General features: G+C 38.6%; 2 protein-coding genes and 1 pseudogene across 2 annotated transcripts; all 3 read right to left on the reverse strand.

Moving 5' to 3' along the window:
- Positions 1-347: 347 nt before the first annotated feature.
- Positions 348-1,598, reverse strand: LOC124633063 (annotated as a pseudogene).
- A 2,279-nt stretch (positions 1,599-3,877) lies between these two features.
- On the reverse strand, positions 3,878-5,029 carry LOC124633064. Its single transcript, XM_047168157.1, has one exon. The coding sequence runs from the start codon at positions 5,027-5,029 to the stop codon at positions 3,878-3,880; it is 1,152 nt and encodes a 383-aa protein (XP_047024113.1).
- Positions 5,030-13,651: 8,622 nt separating this feature from the next.
- LOC124632865 (lipase member H-like) lies at positions 13,652-14,772 on the reverse strand. Its single transcript, XM_047167841.1, has 2 exons — positions 14,661-14,772; positions 13,652-14,544 (listed from the first exon to the last, which is right to left on the reverse strand). Exons 1-2 carry the CDS (start codon positions 14,770-14,772, stop codon positions 13,652-13,654), a joined length of 1,005 nt encoding a protein of 334 aa, XP_047023797.1.
- Between the last annotated feature and the right edge of the window lie 1,432 nt (positions 14,773-16,204).

Consider the following 16,204-nt stretch of genomic DNA (forward strand, 5'->3'; position numbering starts at 1 on the left):
ATACAAAACAATAATAAAAGTATGAAAATGTGCAAAATAAATAATGTAAACTTGAGTATTAGTACGAAAAAGGAACAACCAGTTCATTAATACAAATTATTTAGAATTTAATAGGTTAGGTTCCTGAATATTTTTTATTTATTTATTTTATTTATTCCTTTATTTCAGGCAACTAGGGCCCATAAAAATACAAATACACATATATCGTACATTACAATACTTATAAACTAATACATAAAAATTCACCATATCAATATATATATACAATACTATATCTATAAAAACATAAACATACTATAAATACATAACAAATATTCTTAAAACTAATGCACACGATGTGTCGGCGTCGTGTTACGCTGACTGGTGTCACGTAGCCGGCCACGAAACCGGCGGTACAGAACACCCTTCGGCCAAAAATCTTCCTTGAGGACCTTCTCGAGACCTTGTGTCGGAACACGCACCACGAACGAGTTAAAATTTGTGTTGTGACGCGGTTCCAACCGCACGACCCTCAAGGTCCAGCTGGTCTTCACGCGCAGATATTCCACGACCTCCTCAACCTTCGTGGAATGGTGCAGCCTGGACACGTACAGCTGCGTCGTCGGAATAGCTGGACGCAGCAGCATATTGGGCCCCGCCAGCGCAGTACCACACTGGTTCCGACAAGGAGGTTTCTTTTTCTTCCTCTTCTCGACCTTGACGAAACCATCCTTGTCGCACGTGTCGACCTGCCTTCTCAAAACCTGGTTTGGTTTCGATCGGCTCTTCTTACCCCCTTTTATGGTTTCCGCTATTTTAACCTGCGAGTTTTGTGGCTCAACAGGCTTCTTAGCGTCTACAATTGCTGCGTAGGCTCGTTTAGGGGTTGACGAACCTACACGAGTCATCGTCTCTACCGATGTCGAGGCAGGGACGGCGGCGGCACACGTTGCAACGCATGCATTCTCGGCAGTAGGTGACGCATTCGAGCCCGCCGACTCGAAACTGCAGATGGAGGCATTTTGCGCCCCGCGACGCGTGTTCACATTTCTGTCGCCGTCGGTAGGTGACCTACTTGCAGAAATTACATTGCGCAATGCTACTAATTCTGCCCGTAGATCACTGATGGTGTTGTTGGACACCTCCAGCTGATGCTGCATCTCGGCCTGGCTTTGCTTCAGGAGTGTAATGTCCTTCAGCAGCCTGGTGACATCTACGTGGTCGAACGTGACGGGAGGAAGCTTGTGCAGGTCCTTCGCCACGAAATCGGGCACGTCGTCCGGGTCGGTCTCCTTCAACAGCGTGACGATGTCTTGGAGACTCTTCTCTGTGCCATCCCTTCGACGAGACGGCATCTGGCTAACTTTGCCAAGCGTCGTGAAAAGCAGCAATTTAGCACTGCTAATTTCATCTTCCTTGAACGAGGTCTTGCAGATCTGCAAGATGCTAACCTCGTCCATGTAGTCGATGGCATGTTTAATAAATGCCAACACTTCGTTGGCTATGAGCGTTTGTGCACTCATAGCGAAAACCGGGCAGCGGCTATAGCCGCGCAATTCGCGAATTTAAAATTCATACAGTGCAGCGCAAACGCGTCCGTACTCGACCGCGTATGGCATTGGACTGAATAACTTATGGACAAAATTACTCCAATAATATTTCCCTCCACTTTACTCTTTATTTAATTTTTGTCACCCCATAAAGCTTTTCTATAAAAACCCACAGCACTGCGGTGGATTTAATTCAGTTAGCGTTGTGTGAAATACGCGACGCGTGTGGATGTGGAAAAATATCTGAAGGGTGGAAACCCCATTCTATGAGAGTTAAAGAAGTTACAGTAAAAAATTACAGGTACAAGAAAATGATATTTTATTAAAAAGAGAGTTTTCGTATAGGTCCATATATTCCTAGGCCCAGATATACAGGGTTACTTGTAACTAGAGCGAATCCTTTCATGAGGTGATAGTATAGGTCAATACGTACAAATTTGACCATGGGATACACTGGGCAAAACATAACCCTTTTCAAGATAATCGAATTTCAAGATTTTTCTTGAGTACTTATAATATATTTAGATAGAAATGTCACCTCGTCGATAATCTGCCTTTCTGCCAGAACCCGTAGTCAAAAACGTTTGCGGTGACTGTTCTCAAAACCGCTCAGAACATTCCATCAACCAAGCATATTATGCGCAGACCTATAGAAGTAACTGAGTGACCTGACCAACCCAACGGGACCAATGCATCTGCTCGACCATGAAATATCTCGGAATTTTTTTTAATCGGAAGAAACAACAGCTTCCCGGTCGTGGCTTCTTTCAAAACTACTCACTTTTTATTTAATCAGGTGATAATTAAAAGAACTTTCAATTTTCTACTTCTCTACTTCTACTTTCAATTTTCAACAGGTACCAACTGAACCTTTTCCAATACATCTGTTTTATGTACAGGGTGGAAAAACATCGGACCGGTAAATTGAGCGCGCTCGGCGGTTGAGCGACTCACGCGCTTCGTTGCGCTGGAAGCGGCGCGTACGCACTGATGAAGATATTATATCTTCTGCGAATGGAAATAGAATTGTGTAGATGTAGATTAGTATAACGTATACTTACTATATTGAAGATATATCGAGAAATTACAAAAAAATATATATATTGGGTGAGCGTTTGTATAGCTACTTATATCACACTGATTAAAACAGTGTTTGCTATTGCCAATACACTGTTAAGATCGTGTTTAACTGAAACTAAAACAAAAGATGGCTTCATTCATTCCTACGTGTTCAATTTCCCACCTAATATCTATATTAATCATTAAATCTTGCAGTATCTCAGGAGTCTTCTAAGCCTTATCAACCACTTAGTGTCTTTTAGACTACATATAGTAGACTAAAGTTGTTTTATCTGCTCATAAAGTTCCCTACCTCCTCGAAACAATTAAATCTACAACATACATTACATAAATTCATATCACTTATTGTTTCACCGTGAGAAGCAAATCTGTCACGTTGTCGCTCTTATAAGAATTAGCATCACGTTCTGCGAGAAATCTCTGTCAGTGTCTAAAGAGCTTTCTGACGCCGTTATACCTAGCTCATATTTATTTTACGTGGTGCAAGAGAAAGGTGGAATTGTTTTTGTAAGTTATTTATTTTTTAACCAACTTCCCAAAAAGGAGGAGGTTCTCAATTCGTCGGGTTCTTTTTTTATGTATGTTCACCGATTACTCGAAGACACCTGGACCGATTTACAATTTTTTTTTTGTTCGATAGGGTTAACCTCCCAGGTGGTCCCATAATCATCAGGTCAGAATCTGATGATGGAAACCCTGAGAAATCGAGGGCAACTTTCAAAAATTGTAGGCATACGTAGGGTAAAAACTTGACACTAAGGCGTATGTCTGATAACACTATGCAATGGTAAAGGTTTGAAGCTGACCTGATGATGGAGACCAGAAAAGGTCGAGGGAACTCGACTACTGACTGTGTAAACTGCCTCGTGTTTGGGCTTATATTATTCGTATTGACGAGACCTTTGCATCAGTGAAGGTTTGGAGCTGACCTGATGATGGAGATCAGAGAAGGTCGAGGGTACTCGACAACTGAATACGTAAACTACCTCGTGTTTGGGCTTATATTATTCGTATTGATGAGAACTTCTGCTTCTTATGCTAACTTATGCGGATAGTGACAACTATGCTTGTCACTGAAAAGCTTAAAATAAAAAAAACGTTTTCGGTCAGTCGGTGTCGGTAAGTCGGTGGCGTATATTTTATTTATTTATTTATTTGTTCCTTTATTTCAGGCAACTAGGGCCCATAGCAAATACAATACACAATACATATAAATGACATATCAATACTTATAAACTAATACATACAAAAATAAAAACAACTACAAGCTACGTATTGACACGAGTAAGCGGTCTCGTGTTACACTTCGTGGTGTCGCGTAACCTCCCGCGGAATCGCCGGAACACGACACCCTTCGGCCAGAACTGTTCTTGAAACAAGTCGAGATGCTGAGTCGGCACACGTACCACAAACGATTTAAAGTTCGTGTTATGACTCGACTCTAACTTCTCGACTCTCAAAGTCCAGTTGGTCTTCACTCGAATATACTCCACGATCTCCTCGACCTTCGTGGAGTGATGTAATCGCGAAACATACAACCGCGTCGTAGGAATAGCGGGGCGCAGCAGCATGTTTGGACCCGTCAATGCAGTTCCGCATTGATTCCGACTTGATGGCTTCTTCTTCTTCCTCTCCACCCTTATGAAACCATCTGCATCAGCCTTCCCTTTGGTTGGTTCAGGATGAACCGTTCCTTGGGTTACTTCAGGGTAACTCTGAGTTCCCACAATAGCCTTAGGTTGCCGTTGAACGGGAATTTGCTTTACGGCAGCCGAGTAAACACGTCTAGGCTTCGACGTGCTTACATTCATCGGCGTCCCGACGACAGGAGACGCGGAGGGGGCGGGGCACAGTTTAGCATCGCTTGCAGTGACGGCGACCGGCGACGAGTGCACTATTGCTGACGCGGCGCTCGGCGATGCGTTGGCCTGTCCGTGGCGTGTGTTGTCGCTGTTGGCAGGCGCGAGTGACCTACTTACAGTGTTTCGTAATTCTGTTACTTCACTGCGTAGATCACTAATGGTAGATTGCGATGCTTCCAGCTTCAACTGCAGCTCGACCAGGCTAGACCTCATGCTAGTGATGTCCTTTAGGAGCCTGGTGACGTCGACGTGGTCAAACGTGACCGGGGGCAGCTTGCGCAAATCCTTTGCCACGAAAGTTGGTACGTCGTCTGGGTCGGTCTCCTTCAGCACTTTAATCATGTCTTGGAGACTCCTCTCTCCCTTTTCATCCCTCCTGCGGGACGGCATTCGATCTGCCATAAGCAGCGTCTCGTACAGCAGCGTCTTGGCGCTGCGTATCTCCGCCTCAGTGAAGTTTGAGGTGCAGATCTGGGTCACACTGACCTCATCCATGACGTCCAGCTGGTACTGCAGGAACGCCAGGACCTCGTTCGCCACAAGTTCTTCCGAACGCATGGTGTGCAAAAAATATGCGGCGACGGCTGACGCCGCGCTCGGCCGAAATTATAAATAATAATTTCTGCGTACGGTGCAGGCGCGTCCGATGTCAACGCTAGTACGCGATGCGTATAAACTCAGGTACATCCATTAGATACTGACTTCTAGGCCGATGCACCTAAGAATAGTCTTTTTTTGCTTTTCAGGAGTTTTTGGGAGTCGGTTTTATTTTTTTATAAAAAGTTTTATTTAATACACTATGTATTTTTAGGAAAACACATCGTCTTTGGAATAAAGTAAGCCACAGGGTTTATTGAATAGCCGTGAAGATTTTATTGATAAAGAAAGCGAAGAAAGTGTTGTGAAAGCCTTCGGCCAGAATCATTTCTTGAACATATCATGTCGATGTATTCAGTCGGGACATGTACCTACTACAAACGATTTGAAGTCCAGCTTCACGACTCTCAAAGTTCAGTTGGTTTTCGAACTTCGTGGAGTGGTCTAAATTATGCATGATTAAATGTAAATGTTGATGAATGTGAATGTTGTTTAAATGTTGATGAAATGTAGTCGCTGATAGCGACTATATTTTTCGAATCGGTTTATTGAGAACTGAAAGAAAACTAAACTTCCTTACACACAATCAACAAAAAAGCTCTAACACATTCTAACACCAAACTTTTCTAACTTGCACCACATACCCGACAAACCCTGGGAGCAACAGACTGTCGAGATCACGTAATGCAGCTTAAAACGGAACGTGGTTTGATTCGGACTATCACACAGTGTACCCCCGGCCTATGTTGTGCGCACATCTGCTTGCTTTGCTAAGGGAAAAATTAATTAGTCTTATTGTTCTGTTGATTGGTTAGTGTCGAAGATTATAGAGGTATTTAATAAGAGGTTTTGTCAATATTAGGGCCATTCTTATTCTTAGTGTACATTAATGATTTACCTTACCACCTCAAAAATATCTGCGATGTTGTATTATTTGCAGATAAGAGAAATAGAGAGCAATTTGACGACGTAAACAGTGCACTCTCAACAGTTACGCACTGGTTTACAACAAACAATTTAGTACTAAATGCTAAAAAAACAAAATGCATTAAGTTCACTTTGCCTAATGTAAAAAACCTAGGTCCTAATGTTATCCTAAACAACGAGGTTCTTCAAACCGTTGCATCTACCGTGTTTTTGGGTATAACAGGTGATACAAAACTTCAGTGGGGTTCACATATTTCTAGCCTCGCGGGAAGGCTTAGTTCTGCTGCCTATGCCGTCAGAAAAGTTAGACAGTTCACTGACGTCGACACTGCGCGATTAGTGTATTTCAGCTATTTTCACTGCGTCATGTCCTACGGTATTTTGTTGTGGGGCAAAGCCGCTGATATAGAGAATATATTTATTATACAAAAACGTGCTATTAGTGCTATATACAAGTTAGGTACCAGAACTTCCCTCAGAGAGTTGTTTAAAGAAATTGGTATTCTCACTGTAGCATCACAGTTCATCTTTGCCAACATTATGTATATTAGACAGAACCTACATTTATATACCAAAAAAAGTGAAGTCCATAGCATTAATACTAGAAATAAGCAAAACTGTGTGTACCCTATCACTGGCTTCATAAAGTGCATGACACATTTCTGGGTTTAGGTATTCGTTTTTATAATAAGCTTCCTTTGACCTTACAAGAACTGCCGCCGTTTAATAAATTCAAAGAACAAATTAAGGCTGTTCTTATAAAAAAGGCATATTACACCATCAATGATTATTTGAATGATAAAAATAGTTGGTCGCCATGATGAACGCAAGACAGCTATATTAGCTATATTATTTAGATAATTTAAATTTCTCCCATTCAATCTCTTGACTCAATGACATTTATTTTATTTTTATTTATTATTCAATTATTATTTTTTAATGTTTTTACATTATTGACAAGATACATTCTTTGTATTAATTTTCTGTTTTGGATTTTAGTAAATAATACTACTTAGCGGGAACTGATAATTTAATCTTGATATTGAGTTGTGTAGCAGTGAGTACGTCATGCTCCCTTAGACGGCACTGCTTGCGGTAGCGTCGGCGGTCGGGTTGCCTCCCTCCCTCAAAAATGTGCGAGGGGGGCGATGGCTGATCCTCGCGTTATGCTCGTGAACGGGTGCTGCTTGTGGTGCCAGGTCGTCTTACTGACTATATATTAGTTTTTTTGTTTTTATTTGTAAACTCTTTTTATTTTACATATGTTCTGGCTGAGCGGTCTAATTTACTAATTTAATAGTTTACAAAAGAATAGCACATGTAGGTGGGCACTCCCTGATATTCTATTAAGTGTAAATATTTGGAGGCTATAATTTTCTGTTCATCAAACATATTCAATGCTTGAGTTAGTTAAGGTATGTAGGGTGAGTGCTAGCTAGCATGTGGTGTATAAATTATTTTTACTGTATTGTCCTCTTTTGTAATATACAAATTAAATTGTATACAAATGTACATATCAAACAATGTTCTAACCGAACAGACAGACATGTGTTGCTGGGGAGTTTGTTGCGCCACTTCTTCTTCCCAGCAAAAACACATAGGAAGTGGTGAAGGGTGGGCGTTTTGGGGGCTGTCTTTTGTAAATTTATTTTTTTTGACGTTCGAAAAGTGCTGTTTTGCAGCCAAGTTTGAATAAATGACTTTTGATTTTTTTGCAGGAGAGCTCGTTACTAACTGAAATGCTTTAGGGTCCATTGCAACTCTTGGAGCTATTGGTAGATAGATGATCATCTATATCATTTCGAGTTCCTCCGTGTTTCGGAAGCCACGTAAAATTGAGGGTTTCGACTGTCATTCATATACATAGATATCAGCAAATATTTTTAATTATTGCAGACTTTGTATAAAGCCTGATAGGGGTGTTAAACTCCAAACTAACCTGAACCTACAACTTTCCTCAGACGAATAAGGCTTCCTAAAAATCAACAAATTCCCCACTCACCGCGAAAATCCACTATAGTTCGGCCATTCAGAGAATGCGTTCCTGACACGTCGCGATTGAACTGACGACGATAATAACATTCATTGATTATTGATATAATAATGTTGTTTTAATGCTCCTCAATTGTTAAAACGGTAAACAACCAGCAAAAATATTTTTATCGTAACTGCAACGCCATTGCAAAGTTACGTCGTCAGTTCAATCGCGACGTGTCAGGAACGCATTCTCTGAATGGCCGAACTATACTTAATAACTATCCCACCACTGTTTACACGGCCCATTACCCAACGGCCTATAAAGAAGGCTCACATTCTAAATCTTGCGCTAATATTTTATGAAACAACTTGAATAATAAACTACTAGTAAAACAGCTCCTACGTGTGTTGGCTACCTGCCAGTAGGTTATACCAGCTGCAAAGAGGTTATGACGACGCTGCACCGTTTTTCAAAGCCACCGGTAAATGTCTTTTAAATATACCTGTAGGAATTGCAGTACTAAAGTCTGGTCTTGCATTATGCAGGCCTCTTTATGTATGTATGTGCTTTTTATTTTGGAGGGAAATGCTGTGAAGAAGAGTATTTTCAATGCTTGTTTGTTAAGAGATCTTGGGTGTGGACGTGGATGGATACACAGGAAGGGGACCAAAGAAACGATGGAAGGTATGAAGAACGATATGGTTGGAGAGATTGTTGCTTAAGAGAGGACGTCAGATAGACGAGTATGAAAGAAGTAGACATGCTGCTCCGACCCCTATTACAATTGGTACTTGTTGAGAATTAGGAAGATGGAGATCTTTGAAAAGATTGATAGATTTGATACAGTTTTCCCAAAACTTGATAGCGGTTTGTAACTAAATTCCGAGCACAAGTACGCCTGCGTCCATACAAGCACCCCCATCACTGTACTTATTAAATAAAAAAATTAACACTCGCTGATATCCAAAAGTGGTTTCTGCTCAGCCACTCGCAAAATGTGCCGTGATGACAAAAAGTTTGGCGAGGACTTAATGTTCAATTGCGTGTTAAATCCGCGCTCTACCAATACCTGTGAAACGTAAATTAAACCTCGAAGTAAATAAAAGGTTGGTTCATGACAATACCTTATAGCTGCAATGAAACGTTTATTTGGACAGTTCGATGTCAGACAAAAGTATGTAAATACGTTAAAAAAACAACATTTTACTGTCGTGATTTAAAAAAAAGGTTCATTAAACTATCCCTTTTTTATTGGAAATCATCAAATGACCCCACTCTCTGTGGGTGCAGAGTGAGGCAGTATCAGACTCTCACTGACTAAAACTCACCATGTTCCTTCTTATGTACCATGGCCGCGGTAACTCTTTCGAACAATCCCGCAGCCTGATACTACACCTAAAGTATGATACGTATATTTATGTAGAACCCTATAATAGTTAAAACAAACGAGGGTAATAACCATTATTCTCATTAACCCCCTACTGCTGTATTACCCTGGTAACACCAATATCTTCTCATATACTGTAAACTTGTAACGGGTCAATTTGCCAAGTAATACAATCTAAAGGATGGTACTCATTGACCTGGTATTCAAAGTCGAAGTCAAATATGTTTATTGAAATTAGGCTACTTAAATTAGCACCCAAAAACCCCTTTCACCACTTCCTAGTTAGTTAACGCTGGGAAGAAGAAACGGTAATGAACAAACTTCCTAGCAACATAACTGCCTATTACAATTTAAACATTTAATTTTTATTATTTTACAAAAAAAAGAGCTGCCATCAGCCATATCTAGTCTAGGCTGCAGTCTTAGTAACCTAATAATTTCTAGCGTCAGAGTTTTCGTACAATCGTCGGTTTCTGACCGCATAGTCATCGTTTTTAGAGTCCTGCACACCACTCCGCCGACCCCAGGTGAAGGATAGTCCATGAGGATTTCGCCATGATAAAAAGATGGTACTGTAGCGCGTAGCGCGCTCGGACCGGGATCTTTGATATATTTAAATAAAAGATCTTCAATAACTTTAACTTTATATTTATTTTTAGGATTGGGAGAGAAGTGACAACCTCAGTATCAAAAACCTAATGTAATTCGAACATATTAAAATGGTTGTCCAGCCAGGGACCAAACACCGAATAAAGACTAAAAAGTTTCTGACTGTTCTACAGTACCTACTTGAGATATACACCAGCTAACTACGTAAGATACAAAAGACATTTACAGATACAGTTCGCTAATGAGTACCCAGCTTAACATAACAATGCCTCGGAGTAAAGACATTAAGCAGTATTTATTACGAAACGCCCTCAAAATGTCCGACGTAATTCAAATTTTATGACTATTAAGTAAAAATATTGTTTTCATAAAAGCATTCCTTTAATTAAGAATACAGTGTTGTTTTAATTGATACTTTTGTCTGTACATTTATTGCCGCTAGTTAAAAACGGGAACAAAATTTGTAAGATGTCCTGTATCTATTTTAAGTTGCGCTCAAAAGAATGTGTGAAATGCTAGAACTGTATGAATTTTCCGTCTTCTTTAAGTTGCAGTATTTAGCCTTTTGATATTTCAGGAATTATTAAAGTGAATCATACCTATAAATTAAAATCTTAAGATATCACAAAAAACGGCATGTCGAGAAAATAAAAGCGTTTATAATATTTCCTCATCAGTTTGACTAAAAGTGTTTTCTAAAACAAATTAAAAATAACAATGACAGACATTTTAAACGCGTATCTTAATTGCGAGGCTAACAAGGACTATTTACCATAAAAAATATATTCCCATCTTGGCTAATGAAAGGAATACCTACTTAAAGGCAGCAAATATAAGTGCTTTTAGAGAAAAAAAGTAATTAAACAACCTCTTAATAACGAACCATTAAACGTTTTGCGGTTTGTGAAATACTAAGAAGAAAATACAGCGTGTTTGATAAATTGGGAGTTATTTATTATTAAGTATTTGCTGCTGTAGATCGCATCATGTTTTCGTAAGCACGACAAACTGTAGGCCCCAGCGGTCATTGAATATCTTTGGCAGTCGTTACGGGTCACTAGCCAGTAAGTCTGACAACCAGTCTTACCTTGAAGCGTTGGGTTCAGGGTAACTGGGCAGAGGAGGTCAGATAGGCAGTCGCGCCTAAAACACTGGTAATCAGCTGCATCCGTTTAGACAAGAAGACAACCCTATCATAGTTAAAAAAATGCTAGGCAGATGATTAATGTATTTAAACGCAGGTGAAACCGCGTCCTCAAGCACCGCTACACAGTCTATGAATTTATCTAAATTCGGGTGAAACCGCGTTCACAACCTCGTCTTTAATAAATGCTTAATATGAAAGTTAATGTACAAACCACCCTAAGATCAAATGTACATTCCAACAGTTTTCAGATATTCCATTAAATTAAAGATAGTTGCCACATTCCACAGTTATTGCACAAACTTGAATATCTGTGGTAGGCTTTGTGTAGACTTCAGTCAATTGAAATAGTTGGTGCGCACGCATTTTGGTAGCTATGTCTGTCTATTGTAAAAACTGGTTCCAGTTTGAGCTTGATTTTAATTTAGATTGCTGCTGCTCAAATATGAAATGGAACGCTTTGAGTTGTAGTGGAAAAGCATAACTTCAAAATAGTTTTAGTGTGATAATAAGCTAAAAATACTAGTTAACTTCAGAGCTTCTATAAAAATATTTATAGGTAATCAATCTCATATTAGAGCATCGGTGGTCAAAGGTGTCCAGATGTACTTCTATTAGGTATAATACAGAAATTATCATAGATTCCAATCATCTAACATCATCTGGGTAGCCCTTATCCAAATATATTGGGGTCGGGTTCAAGCCAAACTGGATTTAGTTGCTTGCTAATGTTTTACATGGAGCCACATATCTGACCTCCTCAACCCAATTACCCGAATAACTCCTTGGCAAGACTGGTTGTCAGACTTCTTGATGGTCAACCATCCACTGACCGATGCACCAATCGATAGATCCTACCTATTAAACCACGTGGCTTCTACTTTACCACGAGCTCCCCTTAAAAAAGACCAGGCACAAAAAACAACAAAGCACATTTTATTTTAACAGAAATATTACCCAAGAATTTTTATGGCGTACATAAAATATTCTTGTCGCCTCCATACGGAGTGCAATCTGTCCATTCTCTGGAGTGAAAGAGGAATAATGTCATTTTTTAAAACAAAAGCTTTCCTTTAAGAAAAGTGTAGTGTGTAGCTGTCGTGTCTAGGCGCTAAGTGCATATTAGAGCCTTTCACACGGAATTTACGCTGCGTTTTTGTGACAAGATCGTGCTTGGTGTAAGGTTTTTTCTTATAATAGTGGAGTGTTGAATTTAGTTTGTTTGAGAAATTAAAAAAGTATACGAACCGTTTTAACGACTTGATAAACTGACAGCTTAAAAGGCGACATCCCTCCTTTTTTTATCAATATTAGGATTATTGTCATATTTTGTTTTATATTGCTTTTTTAGAATATAAATAGCCTCTTTGAAGGTAAAAGTTGAAGAAAAATGGAATACAGCAGCTTTGTTAATGTTATGACGGGGGTAATAAATAAGTGATATAAAAAACATAATAATATGTTGTTCATGTTATAGATAAATTCATATCTCTATAACCTTTAACACTTCGTTATACGACAAAGTAGTAATATTTAATATATCGCTAAATGGGGATGCCCTGAACAAAAAGTAGTCAGTTAACAACATTGTAATTTGCAATATTTTAATCATAAATGATTCCAGTAATTTACCAACCCGGTAATCTTCTAGAACTGTACCCTTCACATATTATGTTATTATAATTTATTATTGTTTAGATTGATACGGGCCTTTGTGTCGGAATTAAATGTATTAAAAATAAAATAATAGGTTGTATGACAGTGAAAAAAGTTAAAATGCAACGTTTTAACGCTGTTAGTCTGAAACAGCTTTACCGTGGTGCGGTCTCCGGTGACTGCGGCAACGTCTTTGTGAAACAGATGTTATATCTTGGAACAGATTTCTATTGTTTTATTTGTGTTTTCCACATTTTATTCGGAACTAGGCTGTGATATCAGATTGTATTTAGGTTTACTGTGCTGAATTTGGGCTTACTATGATTGAAAGTCAAAATCGAAAAGTGTTTATTCAAAGTAGGCTAAAAATCAGCACTTTCAAACACTGCAAAATTTTAGTTTGTCGATAGTTTGTCTGGGTTCATAAATCAGTATGAAGATGAATAGTTGAAGGCACATTACAGATATTATTTTAGGTATTTAGCCTTTATCAAATCGAGTGAAAACTTTGAATGGAATTAAGATTTTCTTTAAAAAAAATTTGGTCTACTGTTGGATCAACTGGCCGGCCGACTGTTTGTGTGTGTATGGCTGTGTAGTGTCCGGGTAGTCAATTTCTTATATCGTTAATCAAAACAAAAGTTATGATAGTATTTTTGTTTATTTAAAGTAATATAGGTACAAAGCATCTTGTAAGTTCTAACTTATTTGACATTAAAAAAAGAATTGAGGAACTTGTTTTCCACTTAAAATCTAGCACACATCATAACACTCTACGTATAAGTGTAATCTAATATTATTAAAGCCATATCAAAATTAAAGCAGGATACATTATTTGTTCCATTAAAGCAAAGTTACCATTAAAATTAAAGTTCTTGATCTTTACCACAGACCCACGAATCCTTTAGTAGAAAAATAGTATTGGCCCTTAGCTTTCAAAGGGTTCCTAAATCCAGTTGTCGTACTCTCCTTGCATTTGTTCTTTATGAAATCATCGTAGTTGTCACATTTGTATGCAGTAAAAGCTTTGGGGTCAAGCACGGATTGCTTCCACATGTCCACACACTTATTATGGCTGCAACGAAACACGTCCGTCTCTTCGTCACAAGCTGGTTGACTCTTACCGTCGTTCATGAAGAAATCCACATCTGCCAAAGTGCTGTTAGTGCCAAAAATACCAGAATTGCAATGGTATACTTCCACATACTCAGCCACTCCCGACCTGATTTGCTCTTCAGCTGGTCTTGTATAAAAACAGGGCCCAGCAGGGTCCAAAGACGAAATTCGAGCAATTTTCTTTCCAGTAGATTTGTGGAAGTTCGCACCAACATGCCCCAAGATTTGACCTCCCAAACTGTGGCCCATGGCGTGGATTTTTTGAGCTGGCACTCCTCCTTTGTACAGGTCTACCAACAGTTGAGCCAATCTTTTGCCAATGGATTTCACATGCTTAACAGCCATGCCATATTTAGCGTTATATATAGAGCCCTTGTTGGTGTAACTTGAATGATCAAGGATGATGAGATAGCTGTTTTCTTTCATAAAAAGATTTCTGATTTTTGTTGCTTCGTTGAATCCAACGTTGGTATTGAAACCGCTGACAAAAACCAAGAATTTTTTAGATTTATCTAGTTTGTTTTTAATCAGTATGTTTTGAGCGGCATCCTTGATAGGCATCCTGTGAACGTTCTTGCTGCTGTCCTCGTAGTTATAGAAGTAAACACCAATGTCACTGACATCCAAGTCCTGGTTGTTGATTTCATCGTCACTTCCACCTGAGAAGAAGATTCTCTTATTAGTAAATGAAATCAAAAGTCAAAAGAGGAAAAAATAGGTGACAAATATAACACAAACTAGCTTATAAATAGTCTTAAAAGTTGAAGGTACTTACATTTCAGTGTCAAATCCATAATAGTTTTGTATGTAGCTTTGGTGATGGAAGCGCTCATGGCGTTGCTAATAAAGCAGAAGCTTATAAGAAGAGTTAAAGTTAACGATGACATTTTTACTGTTGGATACTAAACAGCCAAAGAGTTAGGAAGGCTAGATGCTGTACTGTTCACAACTTGAAGAGTAGTGTGACTTTTGACTGCAGGCTCGGACTATATATATTGCAGCATTATCATATATTAACTCTTATGGGATATTGCAAATTCATTTATCCTGTTTGGGGCAATGGGAAAATACGATTACGTCCCCGAAATGCAGGAAAATAAGATATTTTACGCGCATGTGCATTTTGTGGTTGCATTTATGCTGCTATTAATTATGCTTATGCTTATGCTTTAATTAATTTTAAAGGATGAATACAAGTTTTAGGATAGTAAGTCCAGCCAAGAAAAGGAGAACTTCATCTGGACTAATTGTGAAGAAAAAGAAGTACTGAAATAAAAAACTCAAACAGAGAGAATATTCGTGAACAGAGAGAATTATATATAAAATACTAGTACTCCGCTGAATACATTTAGACTGGAAGCCGACTCCAACATACCTAGCAAGGAAAAAGCTAGGCTAGGTTGATGACAATTTCTTCGTCTAGTTTTCTACGTGCGTTCAAAGAACCTGTAAAGGACAATGGGCACTTTGTATGGGATTTGGTACCCGCTCCAACAGTAACGTATGATATATCATTAGAAAGGTATTTACGTGAACAATAATAAAAACTATGGGGCTTGCCTCAATTAGCTGTCCGATCCGAGTAACGATAAAAATTAAATCGACATAGAAACAAGTATGTCATCCATATATGCAAATTCATTAAGAGGCATATGTCGTCAGTGTAATAATTTTAAACTCAGTTAATAGACATCTTAAATTGTTTGAGATACACTCTATTATAATCTAAAGGTTGTAATAGTCTATGGAGTCATACTACGGAAACACAATCGTCATCTGATTTGACAAAAGTTCAAAACATTTCTGAAAACACAACTAATCATTTTAGTTACATACTATCTTTAAACATACTGGCTCCATGCACCTACACATTATATGAAATAAAAAAAAACCTGTTATTAAAACACGATAATCATTAAACATTAATTGATTGTAAATACTGAAAGACTTTCATCAAATACATAAGCTATATTCTGCGTGAACTGCAAAGGTTTGCACACAGACTTTTTTTAAAGCAGTGGGCAGGCAAACATTGTAATAAGGCCAAATTCTTGTTTTTTTGTTACTTTACCAGTTTTTATTCAATACAGTTGGATTTGAGAACTACATCTAGGTACGTTGATGATTTATGAACATTATACATTCTATTAGTCGATGTCACGCGAAATGGACAAGGAATTGGGACTAGTCGTCATAGTAAACATTTTTTGGCTTGCCAAGACCTACGCAATGGTACTAGAATCAACACTGTTGGACAGGGTACCAAAACGCCCTTCGTCCTTTATGCAGGTTGTTGGTATATAAATAATTTAGTCACAA

Source organism: Helicoverpa zea, chromosome 9, assembly GCF_022581195.2.
Source record: "Helicoverpa zea isolate HzStark_Cry1AcR chromosome 9, ilHelZeax1.1, whole genome shotgun sequence".
In the NCBI taxonomy this organism is placed as follows: domain Eukaryota; kingdom Metazoa; phylum Arthropoda; class Insecta; order Lepidoptera; family Noctuidae; genus Helicoverpa; species Helicoverpa zea.